General features: G+C 41.4%; 1 protein-coding gene across 1 annotated transcript in view; it reads left to right on the forward strand.

Annotated features, from left to right (window-relative positions):
• The window catches only part of plcb1l (phospholipase C beta 1-like), a 96,372-nt gene extending 91,611 nt beyond the window's left edge, over positions 1–4,761 (forward strand). Inside the window, exon 33 of the mRNA XM_070926091.1 lies at positions 4,537–4,761. Within this exon, the coding sequence (XP_070782192.1) occupies positions 4,537–4,761 (225 nt within the window). The remainder of the gene's footprint in view (positions 1–4,536) is intronic.
• The last annotated feature ends 14,806 nt before the right edge of the window (positions 4,762–19,567 follow it).

Genomic DNA, 19,567 nt, shown 5'->3' on the forward strand with positions numbered 1-19,567 from the left:
CACACACACACACACACACACACACACACAGAAAGAGAGATAGTAGATGGAAAAGGAGCATGCAACCTATTCTGAGTGCTTCTTCCTCTCTCTTTCATTACCTGTGTTGATTCTCTTGCTTTGGGCTGCCGTAGTTCATTTTCATATGTATGACCGCTATAGTGGAAAGAATGTAAATTAAGGAATGGCACTCTCACACGCACAACTTACATGCATTGCGCAGCGAAGCTCCTTTTACTTCTAAAAGCCTGTAATGCTGACAGGGTGTTGACTCTGTCTCATCTCTTGGACATGGGATCTTGGGTTTAGTCTAATTGGGCAGTGTTTGGATATCCAGTATATCTCAAGGTCTGCTTTGCTGCTTTTGAATCCATGTCATAGGCTATGTTCAGATTCATTGAAATGGTTTGAATTGGAGTATCAGTTAGCTAAAACACACATTCAAGGCAAGCACATATTTCCGTTAGACCTCCTCACTGTGATTGTACAATACAGTTAACGTATCTCCATACTGTAGATGCGCTGCAGTGGTTTCTCTGTGGTGCTGCAGCAGGCGTTATGTCACGGCTCAAAGCAAAGAATTAATTTGGCTCTATGGAGGCCTCCTCTGCTTCCCTTGATAGCTTCTCAAAACGAGGACAGCTGGTGAAGAAGGTCACTGAGTGCTGTATTTTAAGAAAGGCAGAAATGTGTGTGTGTGTGTGTGTGTGTGTGTGTGTGTGTGTGGTTTGTTGACAGATGACAGGTCTTCAGAGATGAGAGACAGATTTAAAAGCTGGCAGGATAACTGCTGCTGGTTGGTGTCCAACCCGAAACGGGACCACACACACGCGCGCACACACACACACACACACACACACACACATATACTGTATGCATGCAACACACATAGCAAAAGTAAACATGCACACACAGAGTAAACAGGCGGATGTTCAAAATGTTGATGTGCTTGATGTCCCAAAGTTCAGCTCAGTCCATTTTAGCATGACAAAAATTAACCAAAACTTAGCTCCACCAGGTCCAGGAAGCTTGAGGCATAAGTTTCACTGACGCCTTCACTCTGTTTCCTGTCCTCTAATCTCTTCACTGCCAAACTGATCAGTTGTCAGATGGAAGATGCTCATAAAGCCATAGATGGGGGAAACTCTCAAAAGACTGCAGCTCTAGCTGTCTGTTCTCTAATCTTTCTATCTTTGTGTCATTCCTTGAGATTTTCTCATAACTCATAGCTGTCCCCTTGGTGAAAGCACAGTGCTGTCGTCATCGCTCAGCACCCCGACTGACAGACAGCCGTTGGTGTTCAATTCTGAGCTGTTGATTGCATGCAGAGGACATAGACATGCGCGCAGATAGACACATGCATGCGTCTTTCTGAGAACTGCCTGGTGCTCCTCTGACTCCTCTGCCCTGCCCCCCCCCCCCACACACACACACACACACTTCTCCCACCTCCTTCACATGTGCCAGGAAGTCATCAGATGGGAGAAAGATGACAGCTTTAATCAGAGGGTGTTTGTGCCTCAGCAGGCAGGGTAAAGGCAGGCTGCACATGTACATGCACACAGGCTGTCCCACCCCTAAGTAGGTCATGCGCAGTGCAGAGCAGGGAGAGAGAGAGCGAGAGAGATGTGGTGCATCCTTAGCCATCTGGTCGTCATGTGCTGGATGTCCGCTCTGTGCGACCCACAGAGAGAGTGAGAAAGAAAGAAAGATGGAAAAAGAGAGAGAGAGAAAGAGGCATGTTCCAGAGAAGGTGACCTTAAGATGCAGTGCTTGGTTGGGGGCTTTAGCGGGCTCTGCTATACAACTCAAAACATTAGAATGACACAAGTCAAGAGCTCCTTCATTTCACACAAAGCCAGACAGCATCAAGTTCAGTAGCTGTTTGCGTTATCTGGCTGATTGAGTCTGCACTTCACTCTAGTTTGGCATTTTCACTTGTTCGTGCACACACTTTCACTTTCAGAATATAGTTGAGCTTTTATACTGAAATTTTACTTCACAGAGAAGTAACAGTGGTGAATACAAATGACCAAATGGAAAAGGAACCTGTGGATTTCTGTGGATGTGAATTGTGCATGAATTTCCATGGAGATATGAATGCAAGGTGAAAATGCTTTGCTAAAATTAGATAGCCCTAAATTAAGACAACTTGGCAGCATACTGTGAGACTGAGGTATTAAACTACTGAATACTTGACAGTTATTTTTCCAACATAATTGCTGCAGCCTTCAACAGGCTTTGACAGGGCACAGCGGTAGACTTCAGTCTTTTACCTGAAGTTCAATCTGATACTAAAACAACACTTTTTCAATAACTTTGGTTTTGGTATTATGGGCATGTTTTTAACCATTTTTAGATCAGGAAGTATCTGATCAAATAATGAGCAAATGTGCTATGCCAAAGTTGTATTCTTTTTTTTGTAATTTGATGTTTTATTCAGTTTTATAACACAAATGTCCATTAACGAAAAAAAGGAAAAGAAAAGGAAAAAAAGCAAAAAGACATCAATAAAGGAAAGGCAATTATTTGGTTACAATAATGCGGTGGACATTAATACATGGCAATAATTACATATCAGACCATCAGATTCTTGACAAGGTTAGGTTGCTTCCTCCAGACATGTATCCACCAAAGCTGTCCCATTGTTCTTTAGTCATATAATTTTCCGGTTCAGTCTTCCCATCATCTTTTCACACGCAACTAATCCCATCATTTGTTCTGTCCACATTTTCAGTGTAGGAGTAGAGTTTGAGGCTCTTTCCAACATCTTAGAATCAACCGAGCGCAGGGGAACCTCCATAAGGGGAAAACCATAGGACATTCCCATAATGTGTGCATATAAGTACCACATTCTGTTTTACATTTCCAGCATAAACTGTTTTTAATTAGACATATTATTGAGTCTTGTTGGGGTGTAATAATACCTATGAAGTATTTTATATTGAATGAATTTGCCTCCGGCTTCTCTGATGTATTCCACATTGTTGGAAAGAATCCCATGTTTCAACGTGTACAACCCGGGTCTTTTTCCCATATCATCCTAAGGTTCTTACAACCTTACAACCCAATCTTACAAATTTTGATTCTTGACATTTCCCAGATACTATGGACACATTTAGGGCAGTACTCAAAAGCTGCGGAGGTTTGATGCCTGGCCTATACCCATACATACTTACATCATAGTCTACACGGTCCAACATGAATCTAATTTGCAGCATAGCAATGTATTAGAGCTTTGAAGTACTTTGTAACAATCCGATGTGTCCTACTTGCTATGCAGTGCTCTTAAATTAAATGGATGTGCCATCTCATAAACTGAAGTGGGGAGGGCAGAATATTGGAAAGTCAAGAGAGCAGTCGAGGACGGCAGTCCTTGACCTTCATCCTATCTCTTCTCCTCTCCTCTCACTCGTTCTTGAATATTCTTGTGAATATGTCTTGAACGATTCAGGGCTTCTCTCTGCCAGCTGTGAATTTAATGGCCGCTGTATTAATTAATTGTCAGCTGGATGTAGACGAATTCATCCAGGATAATTTGTTTTCCATGATGCATTTTCTAAAACGATATTTTTGGTCACTTTTGAGTCAGAAGTTGGGTATGAGTCATATTCGATTACCGAAGGCCTCTCAGACAAAATATGGATCCCAGATAAGTCCTCTCAGAACTCGCAGGTATTTTTCAATCGCTCATAATGCTGACGTGACAGTATTGAGCTGTGAGACTCTGACACCATTCATCTTAGCAGCTTTTCTTTTAATTACTGCTCTCCCATGGGAGCTAGCCGGGTAGTTAAACAGAGAAATCAGCATTACAGCAATTATTGGCTCACAATGAAATGAATACAATCTTGTCATCTGTAATCATTGGGGGCGTCTATGCCTGGGAGAAAACAGCTTCTCCTGTCTATTTCTCAGTGAGGGGAGGGAGTGTAGCACATGGATACAGTGGGTATCCTGGTCTACCTCAGCAGACCAAGGTACCTATTCAGCGCTGAATGTCAGGGTTCAAAGGCCATCGCTTATCCATCACTCTTCTCTCCTATCTTTCTTTTCAATCTCTATTGTAATAAATAAGAAGAATTCCTATGAAAATAATCTTTAAATGACAGTCATGAGAGAAACTAACACATGCAAAACAATGTACACAGTGATTGTTGGAAACCTTGAAAGCTGTTGTAATCAATATTTTTAAATTCACATGGGTCATATGACTACATGTAATATGAAAGGGGTCGATCATAGTGACGAACCCACAGAGAGTTATTATGCAACTCTGCAGTTTCCTTCAGCTCTCTTGAGCATTTTAGCATCTTTCAGCTCATTGTTTTGGTTTTTACGGCTGGTTCTTCTGCTGTTGGCTGTTGAGCAGCTCAACTGAAATGGGAGATAGTCTTACCCAAGGGAACATCAGCAGAACTGTAGCTTGTGAAATTGGGGAAAGAATTACTTGTGTGACCATGTTGTCATCTTCTAATTGCATCTTTTTTCCTCATGTAGGAATTCCTGGCTGACGTGTATGTTCTTCCTCCGCAGCTGCAGAGCGATCTGGACCAGGAGTACCAGGACAAATTTCGCCGGCTACCCGTGGAGATCCAGGAGTTTGTCCAGGACAGCAGCAAGGCCAAGGTTAGCGACGATGGTGTCCATGGAAACCTTGTTGCCTCCTCAACAACAGAGAGGCTCAACCACAAGGCGTCGCAGTCCGAGGACGACACGGAGGAGGGTTCGTCGGAACGGGTCTACGACACGCCCCTTTAGAGTTTTAACCATGACGCTTTGCTTCACACTGGGACACTGATTGGTGGATGTGTTTGTGACCACAGATCTAGGATGAGACTGCCCCAACTTTGGTCCTAATTCTAACCAATGGGAGGATTAGATCAAATCTGAGCCTGAATTGGTGAGTAGAGGTCCTCTCTGCTTAGAGTGCAGTCTTGTCTGGAAAACCATTTCATATAAATAGTAACTTTTTGTGTATATATATGTTATCTTTATGTTGTCGTCTCTTTCGGTACGGCCACAGGATGTGTTAAAAAGCACTAACTATTTGCAGGAAATAACTTACTTGAACTATTGCACAGAGAGAGTAGTTTCTTTTTCTTATTTTTTATTATCATGATGTTGACAGTAGTGGCGGTCAGTGAGGTGTGTGGTGCCAAGGTTTTGAATTCACTTACAGTGGACATTGTCATTTAAGTGGAGTCAACTTGTACTGTAAAGAAACCACTGCATATTCAGCCTTTAGAGCTTCCATCTTCATAAGATTTAGATTTCACCCTTACATATTTGCACTGAAGGCTCACAACGTAACTATGTAACTCTTTTACTTTAACCCAGAGGCACTGGTGGCTTGCTGGTTCTCGATTTTGTTCTCACAGAACTAAGCCTATGTGTTGCTGCTACTTTGTTTTAAAACCCATAATTTTTTAACCATTATTTGGTTTGTATGATATTTGGCATGGTAATATTATGCAGTGCTCTGTCTTTTTTTTTTTTGGGCTAGTTTTTTAACAAGTTTGCATTGTTTGTGGGCATTTCTGCCAAGAGAGGAAGTGAAGGGAAAGTGTGTTGTACAGTATCTGCATGTATTTGAACAACTGTAAATGTTACAGTAGCTCTGTAGCAGAGATGTTTATTAAATGTAAATCTATTTTCTCTGAAACATTTAAACTAAACCTGCAAAACAGTGTGGGACCCAGTGTGGCATAAGCGAACAGGACTAAAATAAGTAACAACACACCCTTTTCTTAGATCCAACAGTAGCTGGTTGGAGTTAACAGGGTGCACATTGTATTCTTTACCTAACTAAAACAGTCACACCAGGATATTCAAACTGAAGAAGAGGATCCTGCTGTAGTTTTATAGAAGTGGCCTTCCTCTTAACTGGCTCACTGTGTACCTACTGGGGAATGTGTGTACAGTTCAGTTCCCAAGTACACAGAGCAGATGCCTGGGACCACAGGAAACATGTCGCCCATATATGTGGCGTTACTCTCAATATTCACCCAAAAGTGGTAGCTGTAGTTTGAAGAGGGGAAATAGTTCAGTTATGTTTAAACAGACCCCAAACGCTCCGTTCATATCAATAAAACACCAGCGTTAACATGATCTAATGAACAACTGGACTATTTCCTCTTTAACTAAGAAGCTGTTCCCATTTAGTAACCACAAGGAAGTGTTTTTGACTTCCTAGTTGTCCAGTGCCATTTAACTCACGGGTCATTTGATATCAAATCATATTTCAGCTGAAAAAAAAGTGAAGGATTACCTGACATGTAAGTACAAAATACTTTTTAAAAAGATGATATTGATGTGAGAGTCCTGTGCCTTTGAATAGGTTTGCCTTGTTTGATGTTGAATGTGTGAAATGCATCATTGTTTAAATTGCCATTAATATTATATAATATGAAGCTGTCTGATATTGAATAGACCGTGTGCACTTTTAAGTACAGTACCACTACTGAGTAATGCTTGTGATGAGCAGTATTTGACATGTGTCTCATAAAAAATGCGAGACATCCTTCTTCTTCTTTTTTGTCTTGAACCCCCCCCCCCCCCCATTCTCATCAACTTATGTGTATGCACTCTGGAAATGTAAATGTATGTATGACATAAAGGATAAAACATGAAGTTGATAAAAAAAAAATATAGTGTAAAGGGAATTTGCCTGTAATTACAATAAATGTGGCTATTATTGTACTTTGCTGGAGTGGAGTTGTGTGTCTTTTGATTTGTCATTGGTCAACCTAAAATTGTGTTTTTCGTTTTTATTTTTTACATCTTAAACTTTTAAGTCTGTGTATGTCATGTATTTGGAAATGACTGTCATTCATGCATCACTTCATTGTCTTTATTTTGTTAGCTTTTCCATCACCCTCAGTAGGTCTCTGATCATTCCTTTTATCCAGTTCTTAGTTGCAGGTTGTGTTTGCATTTTGTTTGCCTTAAAAGCCGTCACTTGTCCTTGTCTTGTCTTGCTTTATTATTTATATAACCCACAGTCTTTGTAATGTAGCAAAGACTGACAAATAATGATGGAGACAAAGAATAACAGGGGATGAGCGACTATGTGCTGCATTACAAGAAAGCAGGCCACATGTGAAGCTACAGAGAGTGTGTTTGGCAGCGTCTGTGGGCATGTATGTACTGTATCTATGTGGGAGAGTGTATATGTATGGTATGTATGTCACATGCAGGGGCAGGGGGATGCGGGGAAAGCCTTGATGACCTACTTCCTATCATCTCCTAGGTAACATGTCTTTGAAATAATCCTAAGAGGAACATTTGAGCACTTCCATGACTGAATCACTGGTCACCCCTTGAAGCCTGAGAAACACTGAAATCATACAGATTCATTTCTGAGGACGACACTCGCGAGTCATGCAAATTTGCTTTGATCTTGGTCATTATGGACTAAGATAGAGTGGACTTTTTTTCTGGCAATGCAAGAGCACTTATATCATAACTAAACAAGTGAAAGTAGACAGTATGTGCACATGCATGTACATGTTTGTGGGCATATTTGTATTATACATCCTCACTTTAATTTGACTGAAAAATCCACTCAAGCTTCCGTCTGCTGCCACTATTTTGCTTTGAGTGTGACCAGTGACAACACATTTTCAAACAAAGCTTGTTACTCAGTGTGTGAGTGTTGGTGACTTGTGCCTGTAGGTTTCTGTGTAAAAGCATACTATGTCTGTGTCCATGTGCTGCAGAGTGTGTGCATGTGTTTTCCAGACTACATAAACACTGTGTCCTTCTCAGTCTCAGCTCCTCAGCAGAATCCCAACAGGCAACAGGAGATAAGACAAGCTTGGTCGTCCATAACAACCACTGTGACCATTCAGAGGCCTCCATGCATACCGGCAACTAGGAAGTGAGCTAATTAACCCCGAGTTCAGGACGGAAGGAGGGCGGCTTTTTAATAAGATTCTCTGGGTTATATAAACAGTGACGCCCTTCCAAACTCCCAGGAATATTATCACCCTGCGTCTGTCCATCTGCTGCGGGTATGAGGAGGAGGAGGTGTCCTGTAACTGGGCTTTAATGAGGCACACCAGGACAACAGAAGAGGAGAGGACCACAGGGTGCTGCTTGGAAGGTACACTAAGCAGACACACACACACACGCACAAATAGACACATAAACGCATGGAGACATTAATAGACGTGCTGTAGTACTACTTGAAAGGATCTTCACTGACTACTTTCAGTCCTTGGCCTTAAATATTCAAATCTAAACCCAATGTAAACCTAATCCGGTTTTAGACCTAACCCAAAAGTGATGCTAACATTAAACCACACCATGATCTATTCTGAATCCAATTTTGATTGTAATTCTGAGATTATCCATAAAACCATGTCTTAAAACCTCTTTAGAGGGATGAGGAAAAAGCACAGTGCCCTTGTTTTGGAAGACTTTCCTCATCATTCTTTCGCCACATCTTTTTTTTGACTAATTAAGTCTTAATAGCACAGAAATGCAAGAGCATGCACTGTATCAAGGGGATTTCCGTTCTAATGTTACAGCAGGTTTAGTCTCCTTTTGTATTCTGTGGCACAGGAATTGGGAAACAATGCAGCGGTTGACTTTTACCGATTTTACAAATTAACACCAGTGTACTCTTCATTGGGTACTACTTATCCTGTGAAAACACTTGTTTGAAACACACATGCTTTGACCTGCATTATGGGAATTGTAGGAATTGAGACTAATAGTCATGATATCTTGGCCTCGGGTGCATTTATTTTGACCATTTTTTATCTGCCGCTCACAAGTCCCCCAAGTTTATAGGTGAGCAATACTAAATTGCTAGAATAGCAATGCTTCACCATTTTCCACAGAACAACATGCATTTCACACAACTATAGCCAAAGGACATTTATCACAGCAAAAGTTATATAGCAATGAAACACGGGTAAAATAGGTCACAGAATATGGGTAAAAAACACTGCACTGTATCCTTCTGTAACTGACTTGATTTTGGTTCAGCTTAACATAATTCTGGTTATGAATTAATGTCACAGAGATTCGTGTCAGCCTGAAAAAAGGTTGGTAAACTCTATTTATATTTTTAAAAAAAAGCATCTGCTACACCACTGCAATAGGACTAATATCACATGAAGTGATGCCATAGATAGAAATAAAATAAAGTGCAATGAAGTCACTACTGAGCGCCTCAAAGTCAGACGCACAGTAGCCTCTATAGGAAAAGCAGAGCAGCATTACAGTGAGAGTACAGGGGGAGGAGGGGGAGCCAGTATTTGTCTTTATCGACGCATGGCGGCTACAGTAGTCAGCTGTTAGAAAAGCAGGGCGGAGCTGGATCTGGTTCTACTGGATGACTCACTCTATCAACCCAAAACACACTCATTCACTCATTTGCGCGCACTCTCGTACACACACAGACGCGCGCGCACGCACACTCATTCACGCGCAGGCACGTTTGGTGGGAGGGGGGTGGGTGGGGGCGCGCGCTGCCTAGCTGAGGAGGGGTTCCTAATCAAAGCGCATCAGGGCCGTTCATTCTCCACTGGAGGGCGAGTGGTACAAGAGCACCGGGACACTCCGGCAGCAGCGAGACGGAGCAGACAGTCGGAGGGAGACGGGATAGAGCAGCAGCAGCAGCAGCAGCAGCTGGAAGACACACAGGCAGAGACACAGAGAAAACCCCCACCAGGACTCCTCAAAGCATCCTTTCTTTCCGCCGTTGGATTAAACCCGTCCCCGTCTCCAACACCGAAATCACGTAAGAAACAAACACAACGCTGTCTGAAATGTCTCTCATAGCTGCTAACGGAATATTCAGAGTTACCGTGCCGTTAAACGTACGTTAGGCTAGACTGTGTTGAATTGAATGTGTTAGTTTAGTTGTTGAGACAGGACCTTTCGTTTGAACTCCATCACGCTAGCTTTCAGAGGCTCACTCCAAATCCTGCTCCTCATTTAGACATCACACATCCTCTCACTGCCTCACTGTCTCTCTGTCACACGCACACACACACACACACACGCACACACACACGCCACACACAGCTGGAGACAGAAGCCCTTGCTTGCTAGCTAGCTAGCCAGACGCATTCAAATGGACCTTTTTAGCAATTTGATATCGAATTTACTCTCGCTTTGCTCGGCGCAGTGGCTTCTCTTCCAGGTAAATACGAGCCGCCGTGGCTTGAAAACTTGATGAAATGCAGGGGTTATTGCTGTGTCCAGCGGGCTGGGAGGCTAGCCGGTGGAGCTAGCTGTAGCGGGACAGATAAGAAGCCAGCCGGCCGATGACAGGCACAGTGCACACTGCACAGTGGCCATAAAAGTCAACGGACAATCCCACATAGTCTGTCTTTTCATGTCTTGTATATGTGTGTGCATTGTGGTTTGCTGCACTGTAATATTCACATTTTATTAATCTGATCAAATAATCTTAACATGCTGTTAATTGAATCTGTTGAATTGGTGCATCCAAAGGCTGCTGCTGCTGCTAGTCGGGCAGGCAGCTAAGTGAATCAGGGAGCTGCAGCTGCCATGCATACATCCCAGACAGTAAGGTGTCATTGATTCACTGTCAGGCCGACCAGAAAGTACTAGTTTCTTCCAAAAACAGTGTTGATTTTGTGTCAATTTAATCCCATCTTCAGTGTCATCAGTATTTAACCAATGAGCAGTAAGATGTTAAAACAGTGTCAGTCTTTAGTGTTATGTCTACCAAAATCTTTATGTTTGGTCTGTTTTCAGTGCATTCAGTCCACTTGCGTCAAATGAATGAGTGAAAAAGATGTTGAATATTAGATTTCAGTGTTGACACCTTTACATTAATTCTAGGTTAACTCAATGTCATTTTACTGTCTGGAACTTCTCATCCGTTTTTATTGAGGGGAAGATGTATATCTCTTTTGCCATAGAGTCAGACAGCAGGATCCTATTTTCAAAACCTGTTTGATCACACACACCCAGAAGGTAAGAGGGTGTTATTTGTTCAGGAATAACCTGTGGGTAACTCTCTAGGCTTATTTGCAGTGCAAATAGCCCATAATGTATAATTTTGGTCGAGGTTTTCACTTGGCTTGGCAGCGCTTCAAAATTAATTGATGGGTGTAGATGATGTCTTCTTGTCAAACTTGTTGCATCGTCTTGCATTGACCTGCTCTGAACCCCGTGTTCTTCTTGTCGAATTCAGCACAGGTGTATTACAGTTTATTCGAAATGTTGTATCTAATCTCAACAGGCTTTTTGTCAGGGACCGCACCGAGTGTGTCATTGTCTATTATTGTAAAACTGCAGAAGGTCTCTCTCCTTCCAAAGTGTGTCCTCTGCAGCCAGTGAAAGATCGCAAGTATTACGTAAAGAAAAACAAATTCCGCTCTGGCTTATTGACATTGCCGCGTAAACGTTTCACTGGTGATTACAGGGGCAAACATTGCCCTCCCTCACACAATAACAATCCCTTACCTGTGGCTTAAACCTGGACTGTGAGGCATTTTGATGAATAGAGGTGGACTAAGAAGCTTAAAGGCTAACTGAGGGTGTGCAGGTGTTTTATTATTTTTTTTGGACCAGATGACATTGCAAGTGTCTGTGTATATCTTTGGCGCACTCAGTGGTCAGTGCCTTTGATAGAATTGTTTTTAGGAGGCTGGCACAATACAGTGCTATCCTGCTGTATGTTTACTAGGTAATAGGATGGCTGCATGATTAGGGCTTTAATGGTAATCCCTATTATTTTTTGCAAATACTGTACTGTGATCATGATTATCACCCGCTATTATTAGTTTTGATGATTTTAGGAACAAAACTGACTGCACTTCCTTCATCCTATGATTGCTTTTCGTTATCATACTGGGAAACAACCATTATTATATAACACATTTAATGGCATTTTGGTATTTGTAGATTTTCTGAGCACCGATTGCCCCACTTTTGAGAGTTTGGCTGGCTAATTTTGATGCCAACTTAGCTTTAAGAAAGGTAAGTGTTTTTCTCAAACTTGCCAGTCCCCATCTGACAGGTGTAGCCACATGCACAGTGGGCCTGGCTTCTGTTTTTGTTCTAAACTGAGTGAAATCACCCTACCGAGTCCGGCTTGAAATGTATTGCATGTAAGTGTGCAATGCAAGGCGGTGGGGGGGGTGCGATCTAATTTACTGTTCAGAATTTGATAGATTGAAGCTGCATTGCAGTAGTTTTTTTGATATCTCTGTGCATTTAGCCAGACAGAATAACAATATCTTTGCTTTGAGTCATGGAGAGGCTAACAACAAAACTAGATTTCGCCTCTTGGATGAAAAAGACAGCATATAATGGAGATGGAGGAAAGTAAAACAACATCTCAAAGTCCTAGCACACACATGCCAGACCTAGCAATTTGTTACAGTTTCAGGGTTTACAGATGGGACCTGCAGTATGTTGCAGCCATAGATACAATATTAGGTTGATTAGGCTGTGAACTGCGTCTAAGGCAAACATTTCCCAGTGTTATCTTTTGGGATGATTGTATTTCTATGGTGAGCTTGAATGTAGCTGTAGGGTTCGGTCCAAACAGCAATGAAGTGAGAAAATCTCTTTTTCTCTGTTTGTATGTTTTCACAGTGGCGCACTTGCCAACAATATATTGAATTGCTCGAAGGTTAGAGGTTTATTCTAGCGGGACTTAAGTTGGAATCCATCCCTCTGCCTGCCAGTTCACTGTACATCTCGATTGCTTGTTTTTCTTTTTCTGAAGCCTGGCGTGCTCCCTCCCTCGTTTCCTCTCTTATTTATTTTGCGCTGCTTCTTTTCATAATTACGAGGATCTGGTCTTGATTAGCTCCTCTGTCTCCAGTTCTGTCCCTTTTTTTTTATTTCGATGGGGCTATCAGGTTTTCATCACAGCGCAGTTTCTTCTCACAGCAGCCTTGACAAAAGCTGTCAGTCATCCTCATGGATGTTTTTAAGGCCTCACAGAGAGACCTACGAACGTGGAAGTGCAGACTGATGGATTGATAGGCCAACAGACAAGTAGCCTGACACACCGACTGACAGGCCTAGTGTTGTGGTAGTATGTTGAAAACATGTTGACTCACAGCCACAGACATTACTGCCCTCATTGTTGACAAGCTAAGACTGTTGCAAAGTTGTTTGCTGATATTGTGATTTACTGTATGTTTTCCTTGGCAGGGCAGTAGCGGGATGTGGTATGTGCGCGTGTCTCTGTGTGGTTCGCCTCAGCTCCTGCCCTTCCTACTGTATGGCAGGGTTTTAGACCTCAGCCAAATAAGTCCAGATTCTGGCCTCTGTGATTTATGAAATTCTCTCCCCTTCTTACCGTATGTCCTTTTTTGTCTCTGCAGGTCAAGACATGAGCTTCTCCCGCTGAACATTATTGATGCTGAACTGGTGAGTTTTGGGGTTGTTCACTGCCAGTGGTCACTACAGCAATACACATTTTTCTTGTGTTATTTTTATTCTGTCCCAGTTAGGTTTTGTCTAACAGCACTGCTGGCTAATACCATATGGTAGCAAATGATGAAAAGGCTCTGTTCCTAGAATTTAGTCTAACACAGGCTACCTCTTCAATATTAGTTTCTACTTTCCAGAGCACCTGGTTCATGATTGCATATTAATAACTTAGTCTGCACTAAGTCAATTGATTAAAGTGTGTGCATAATGTGTGTGAAACATATGGCCTCATGCTGCCTGTAGGCCTGCCTGACAAGTTATGTAATCTGGATGTCTCAGTGTGTAATCTAATGTGCTTCTGGATGCACAAAAAAACAAAGGGAGAAACCAAAAAACAACAGCCAACAAGAAGGTGATGAATGAAAAGGATTTTCCTGCCACCTAAAATTTAGCGCAGATATCCATCTTACTCTTGTTAATGCGACTCTGTCGTTGAGGTCTCATCAGAGAATACACATGCTTTTTCCTTCAAAGTGTTCAACATTACAAACAAGTTGCATTGAGAGCTGGAAACGACTGACATTTTATTGGATTTCTGCTGAGTGATGACAGCAAGAGGCCTAATTTTTCACCGTATCTTTCATGCAAGACTGATGTGCAGCGTGCGCCGATCCACCGCCAGACATCACTCATTGATAAGCAGGTTGCTTGGCTGCTGCTGCTGCTGCCGCGGTGCGCTCCCTCATGCCAAGCTAGAAACTGTAATGGGGCTGAGAGGTGATTGCTCTCTATAAAATGTTCTGTATTAATGATGTAATTGGTATTAATGATGTGATGTGTAGCATGAAGGCTGTCTTTTGGCTGGGCTTGATTCATTTTCAGATGCTTTATTTTTATATATATATATATATATATATATGTATATGTATAGAGAGAGAGAGAGAGAGATTTTCATTATCCCTAAATTAGATTTGCTTCATTGCAAGTACCCTGTAAGTATTTATGCATATGACATACCACAATGAATAGGAAAATACCGCTTTAACACTGTCGGGGCAAAAATGAGGCACATAAGGACACTTTAAAATCCTTAACTACTTTTAAAACGTAAAACATCACATACTGTATAGACAGATTTCTCTTAATTCATCAATATCCTATGTATCTGAGATTATGCTGCTGACTTTTGAAGTGTCAGCCCTGTTATTTCTTGGCTACTTCCTGATATATTTTACATATATTAATGTTTAAATTCACTGCACTGTGCAGAGATATGTGCTGAGGGAAGAAATAGATAACAGCTCTTTTAGAAAAATCCAATGTTAATATATTAATAATATATTATTAGTACAATGTCTTTCTCTTAAGCTTACCTATTTATGCCTATTTTTGGTTGTCACTGTAATCTATGATTCCCACATACCATGGGACTCCAACACAAATCAGTTAGCAAATATCAAACTTGTATATGACTTCTCACATTACCAGGTCATTGGTCTTTGATCAGGGGCTCGCATCTTTTTGGGATTTGAAAAACATGATATTACTTGGCCCCAAATTCTCTAGTGGTTCTCATGCCTAGAGCAAGAGGCAAGCACTGTCACACTCTCTTGTAGTTTTTCCATTTTGTCCTAATGTGGCTGCATGTTTGTAAAAATATGACAGAGGGAAACAGTCCCCCTCTTTGTAGTCAATGAGGGATGAAATGTCTCACATTAAACGCAGTTCACGTTTCTCAGTTTTGTGGTCCTGGCTCAGTTTATTTCAACATGTATTGGGTACAGCAGGGGAAGTGTGTTTGCTCATGTTAAGGTGGCTTAACATGTCAACTACCCAGCAAGATTACATTGGATAGAAACTCCTTTGAGCAATAGCAATATCTATCAAGGTGTTTTTATGTAATAAAGCAAATTGACACCTATGTGTGATATGACAAAATAACCATTGAGCTCAGTGTTCTTTCATATAAAAAACAGAAACAGACGTAATAGTAAAGGACATCACAGGCTCCCAGAATGTTGGATTCAATGGTGCCTCTGATGAAGCACCTCAAACAGTGAAAACTCAGTTGCTATTAGTAGCAGCAGCAGTCATGCATCAACAATGCCTGGACTAGTAGCGGTGTCAGCAGCAGTAGAGTCATCATACCTAATTCTGTGCCTTGTAAAGTGTTTGCATGGATCCAGCACCCTGAAACACTGTCCTACCCTCGGCTGCATTTTAAGACCTTGACATTAGTTGGAAAATATGGATGTGACAGTCACTTGAGGCAGACGAGGTGTCACTTTCAAAGGAAGTGCATCTATAAATGTAATCCAGAAGTAGGAAGAAAATGGCCCCTCTTGAATGGCAAAACCGGTTTCATGTTCATCTGAATATGCTGAAGCAGCTAGTTTGGTAATATAAAAAGTGAATCATGGTAACAATCTGATTGAATGTGTGTGTGCAGTTAAATTATTTATTTTGACAAAATCTTTTAAAGATCAGGCATGACTAACAAGATCACTCAGGGTGAGCACTTCTATAGCGAACCTTCTGAGATACTACATGAAACTATCGTCATGGTTGCTCACTTCTGCCGGCCTGTGACACCACTAAAAGGCGCAGTAAATCCCAGCATCCCCCTCTGCTCTCTGCTTCTGACAAACTCAACGCCACTCCATCAGTCTCAGGCTTCAAATACAACACAGCTGATGGCCTCAACCCTTACTGGTCCAGATTTTGTAGATTAATATGCGAGCGCAGTCTTTTGCTGCTTAAAGAAAGAGCAGGATCAATGATGAGAGAGTGTGTCTTCACTACAAGGGCAAGTGTGGCTGGAGGGTGAACATAATGACAGGGGTATTCTCCGCAGACTCTCAGCCAGCAGCAGAGAGAGAGGGAGAGAGAGAGCGAAAAGAAAAGCGGACTGAAAGAGAGGGAGCTGCTCGCTCTCCCACCAACTGATGGGAGCTGCTGTCACCAAGTCAATATTTACTCTTTCTTAACAAAAAATTGGCAGCAGCAGTAGCTTAGCTGATTCAGTAGCAGGCAGCCGGAGCATCCTGAGCATCCTGGTTTGTGTGAAAGAGGCTTTCGAAGAGTAAAAACAACACCTCAGTGATAATAATTGTAGTTCGGCTGTACGCGTGGCTCTAAAAATACATTGGAACTGAATAGGAGAGCTATTACCCACCCCTACCCGGTTGACTATTCCCTCCTTCCATCCCCCCCTTCTCCTTTTAAATGCACACACACTCTCGCAGTGTGCACATTCACTTTACCCATGGCTCAATCCACTATGGGGATACATGTGAACGCAATTTGCACTTCCAATTAAACTGTCGACCTTCGCTCCAGAATGCAAAACTTGATTTTGTACCATCCTCTCCTGGATAGCTATTATTACCCAGCCAGCCCAATAATAGAGAGAATAGAGCTTTACAATGCACTGACGAGGATTATTGAAGTCAGCAAAATAATTAGTACATTTATCAATATTTGATAAATATTGACAATATTTGTCAATATTTGAGATGGGGAGTTAAGAAACCTTTTAGAAACACTTAACTATTGATTGATTGTATATTGTCTATGTATATATTGATTTATTTGTTTGTGTGACATAAGGTAACCAAACCTGTCCTTTGATCACCAGAGATACCATCTCTAATGTAGAGCAGATTGTGGTTTGGGGTTTCTTACAACAAAGGCTTTGTTAGGCAGAGAAAAGAAAGAAAATCAGTGCTGGTTGCTGGATGAGGAAACTGTTTTCAGATACATCTATAAGCATTTTCCCTGCAACATAAAACCACTAAGCTCCAAATGTGTCCAAGTTGAGATGCCGAAGACATAGCAGAATACATTAGGCTAGGGTTAGCCTAAAGCATGCTTCTGAGCTTCTAACACGGCTCCAACACATGACTCTCTGCCCAGATCAGATGACTAGATAAACAGCAGGAATGTTGCTTCTTCCTCTTTCTACAGCGCTGCTCTTGTCTGTCGGGGAAAGAGAAGATAGAGATGTTTTTCGTGTGTGTACAGTATTTGCCAGAAGAACATCTTTAATCAGCCCACTACTGTACAAGATAACAAGTCCAAGCAATTATGTAACATTTAGCTGCTGAGCTTATCACTTATCCTACTCAGCTAAGGTGAAATGCAGAATGCCGAGCATGACACAATTGTCTCTATTTTAGTATTGACTTGCATAATCTAATGGCTGCAAGGGAATGCCTGGTTTTCAGCAGATATCCCTGAGTGGAAAGTATTTAATATGGGCCTAATTTATGTCTTTATTTGTTTTAATGCATTGAAGACGGATTATAATGGCGTTTTTGTCAGGCATTCAACTCATAAAATAAAAACCAATCCCTGAACTCTAGGACTGAGGGAAATAAACAAATGTTAGGCTGAGTATAAACACACAGTATCACAGACAAACAGTACCCTCACATGGATTTCCGACAGTGCCAGATATTTGTCAAAGGCCCCCAGCCATTTTTCATCAGACACTTCTCGCATGTCATTTAAACAAACCTCAAGACTTAGCACATGAATCCATTAGATGGCTATCATAACAAAGAGTGGAAGTAATGTAAAGTTTAGAAAAGTGTCACAATCAAAGCACATCATAAGAGGAGTGATCTAGATCTTTTAGCAAATGCTGGTAGACATTTTTCCCTAAATGACACAATTATACCACACGAGGAAGAACAGGAAATAATATATGTTGTGTATATCACATATTTTGTTTTTCCAAGCTGCACTTGCGTAATCCTGAAGGCAATTACTCAGAGAAAACTCTTTCCAGCATCTTCAGCATGCATTGTCTCCATGGTCCATGTAGTTAAAGAACAGAAAACATTGGCTGAAATAAATATGAATGAAATGTGAAGTGGCCAGTCACCAAACACAATACCAGATGTGTGTGAGTTGATCATTTCACTGCAAAGTTTCTCTTTCTTGGCTCAGTTAAAACTGACTCGATCGTTTTGTTTGTGCAACTCCTACTGATGGAGATCAGTTATACAAGTTGCCAGAGTTTGAGTCTACAATGAGAAGGAAAACTGTATGACTAGTTTCAGTGTAGTACAACATACTGAAAGAAATTGTTGTTGTTACTTTCACCTCAGGCCTTGAATTAAAAGCCCCTTTGACACAAGCACTTGATTATGTAAATGCACTGGAAATTGTATATGTTACAGGTTTGAATAAGCCTGCATGTCAAGCCTCAGATCAGATCAGTCTATAAAAATATGTTTTTTTATTCTCCCTGACCCTAAAATTGAAACTTTCCTCGATGCTACGGCTTAGAATATGAATATCCAGCTAAACACTTCTAATCCTCAGAATAACACCTGTGGTTGCCATGGTAACAGCAAGTACAGTTTAATACTACAGGTCCCAGAATTCTGGGGGCAATGAATATGCATTTTTGTTGAACCATAGCAGTCAGCGCTAACCGCAGTGACAAATACGTTGCGTTTCCTGCGATTTCTTCTGTAGATAATAAAAGCTGGCCTGTGTTCTACCAGTTGAATGCCTTTAATGTTAAGCAGCAGCACTAGGAAATGTTCAGTTTACATTAGAAGTAACTCAATACAGCTCTGATATGGTGTTAGAAGAGTCAACAGTGAGGCTGTAATTGATAAAATAGATTACATGCATGCCTTGTTTCTACAATGAAAACTAATATACTGTATACAGATGTAAATACATTGAATGGCTATTGCTGAAAAAATGCAGGCCATAAATGGTGTCAAAGAAGTAGTAGAATGTGAGCAAATAGAAATTACATGAGAGTCGCAAACAGAGAAGACTTTTCTTTCTCCATATCATTATTTTCCATCTCACCGCTGCAGGGCCACGCTCCCTCTCATGTACCGGATGCCAAATATTCTGTGTGAATTACAGCTACATCTGTAATGATCACGTCATGTTTGAGTAAAGTCATAATGAAATACTTGTCTAACAACTTAGGACTTAAGTTTGAGCCAAAACGGCATAGCTTACAGAAATATTTGACAAATTATGTCTGAAAAGGGCTGAAGTAACACTGAAGTGCTGCAAGTTTGCAGCTGTCTGCAGAGCCAGATACCAGCACAAATTAAGCTGTAAAACACCTATCAGTATTAGCCGAGGTTGAATGGTTTCCCATCATTGGTGGTAAAGAACATGTCCCTGTGACAGTGGCCCTGGATCCTGG

The sequence above is a fragment of the Enoplosus armatus genome, chromosome 19 (genome assembly GCF_043641665.1).
Source record: "Enoplosus armatus isolate fEnoArm2 chromosome 19, fEnoArm2.hap1, whole genome shotgun sequence".
In the NCBI taxonomy this organism is placed as follows: Eukaryota; Metazoa; Chordata; class Actinopteri; order Centrarchiformes; family Enoplosidae; genus Enoplosus; species Enoplosus armatus.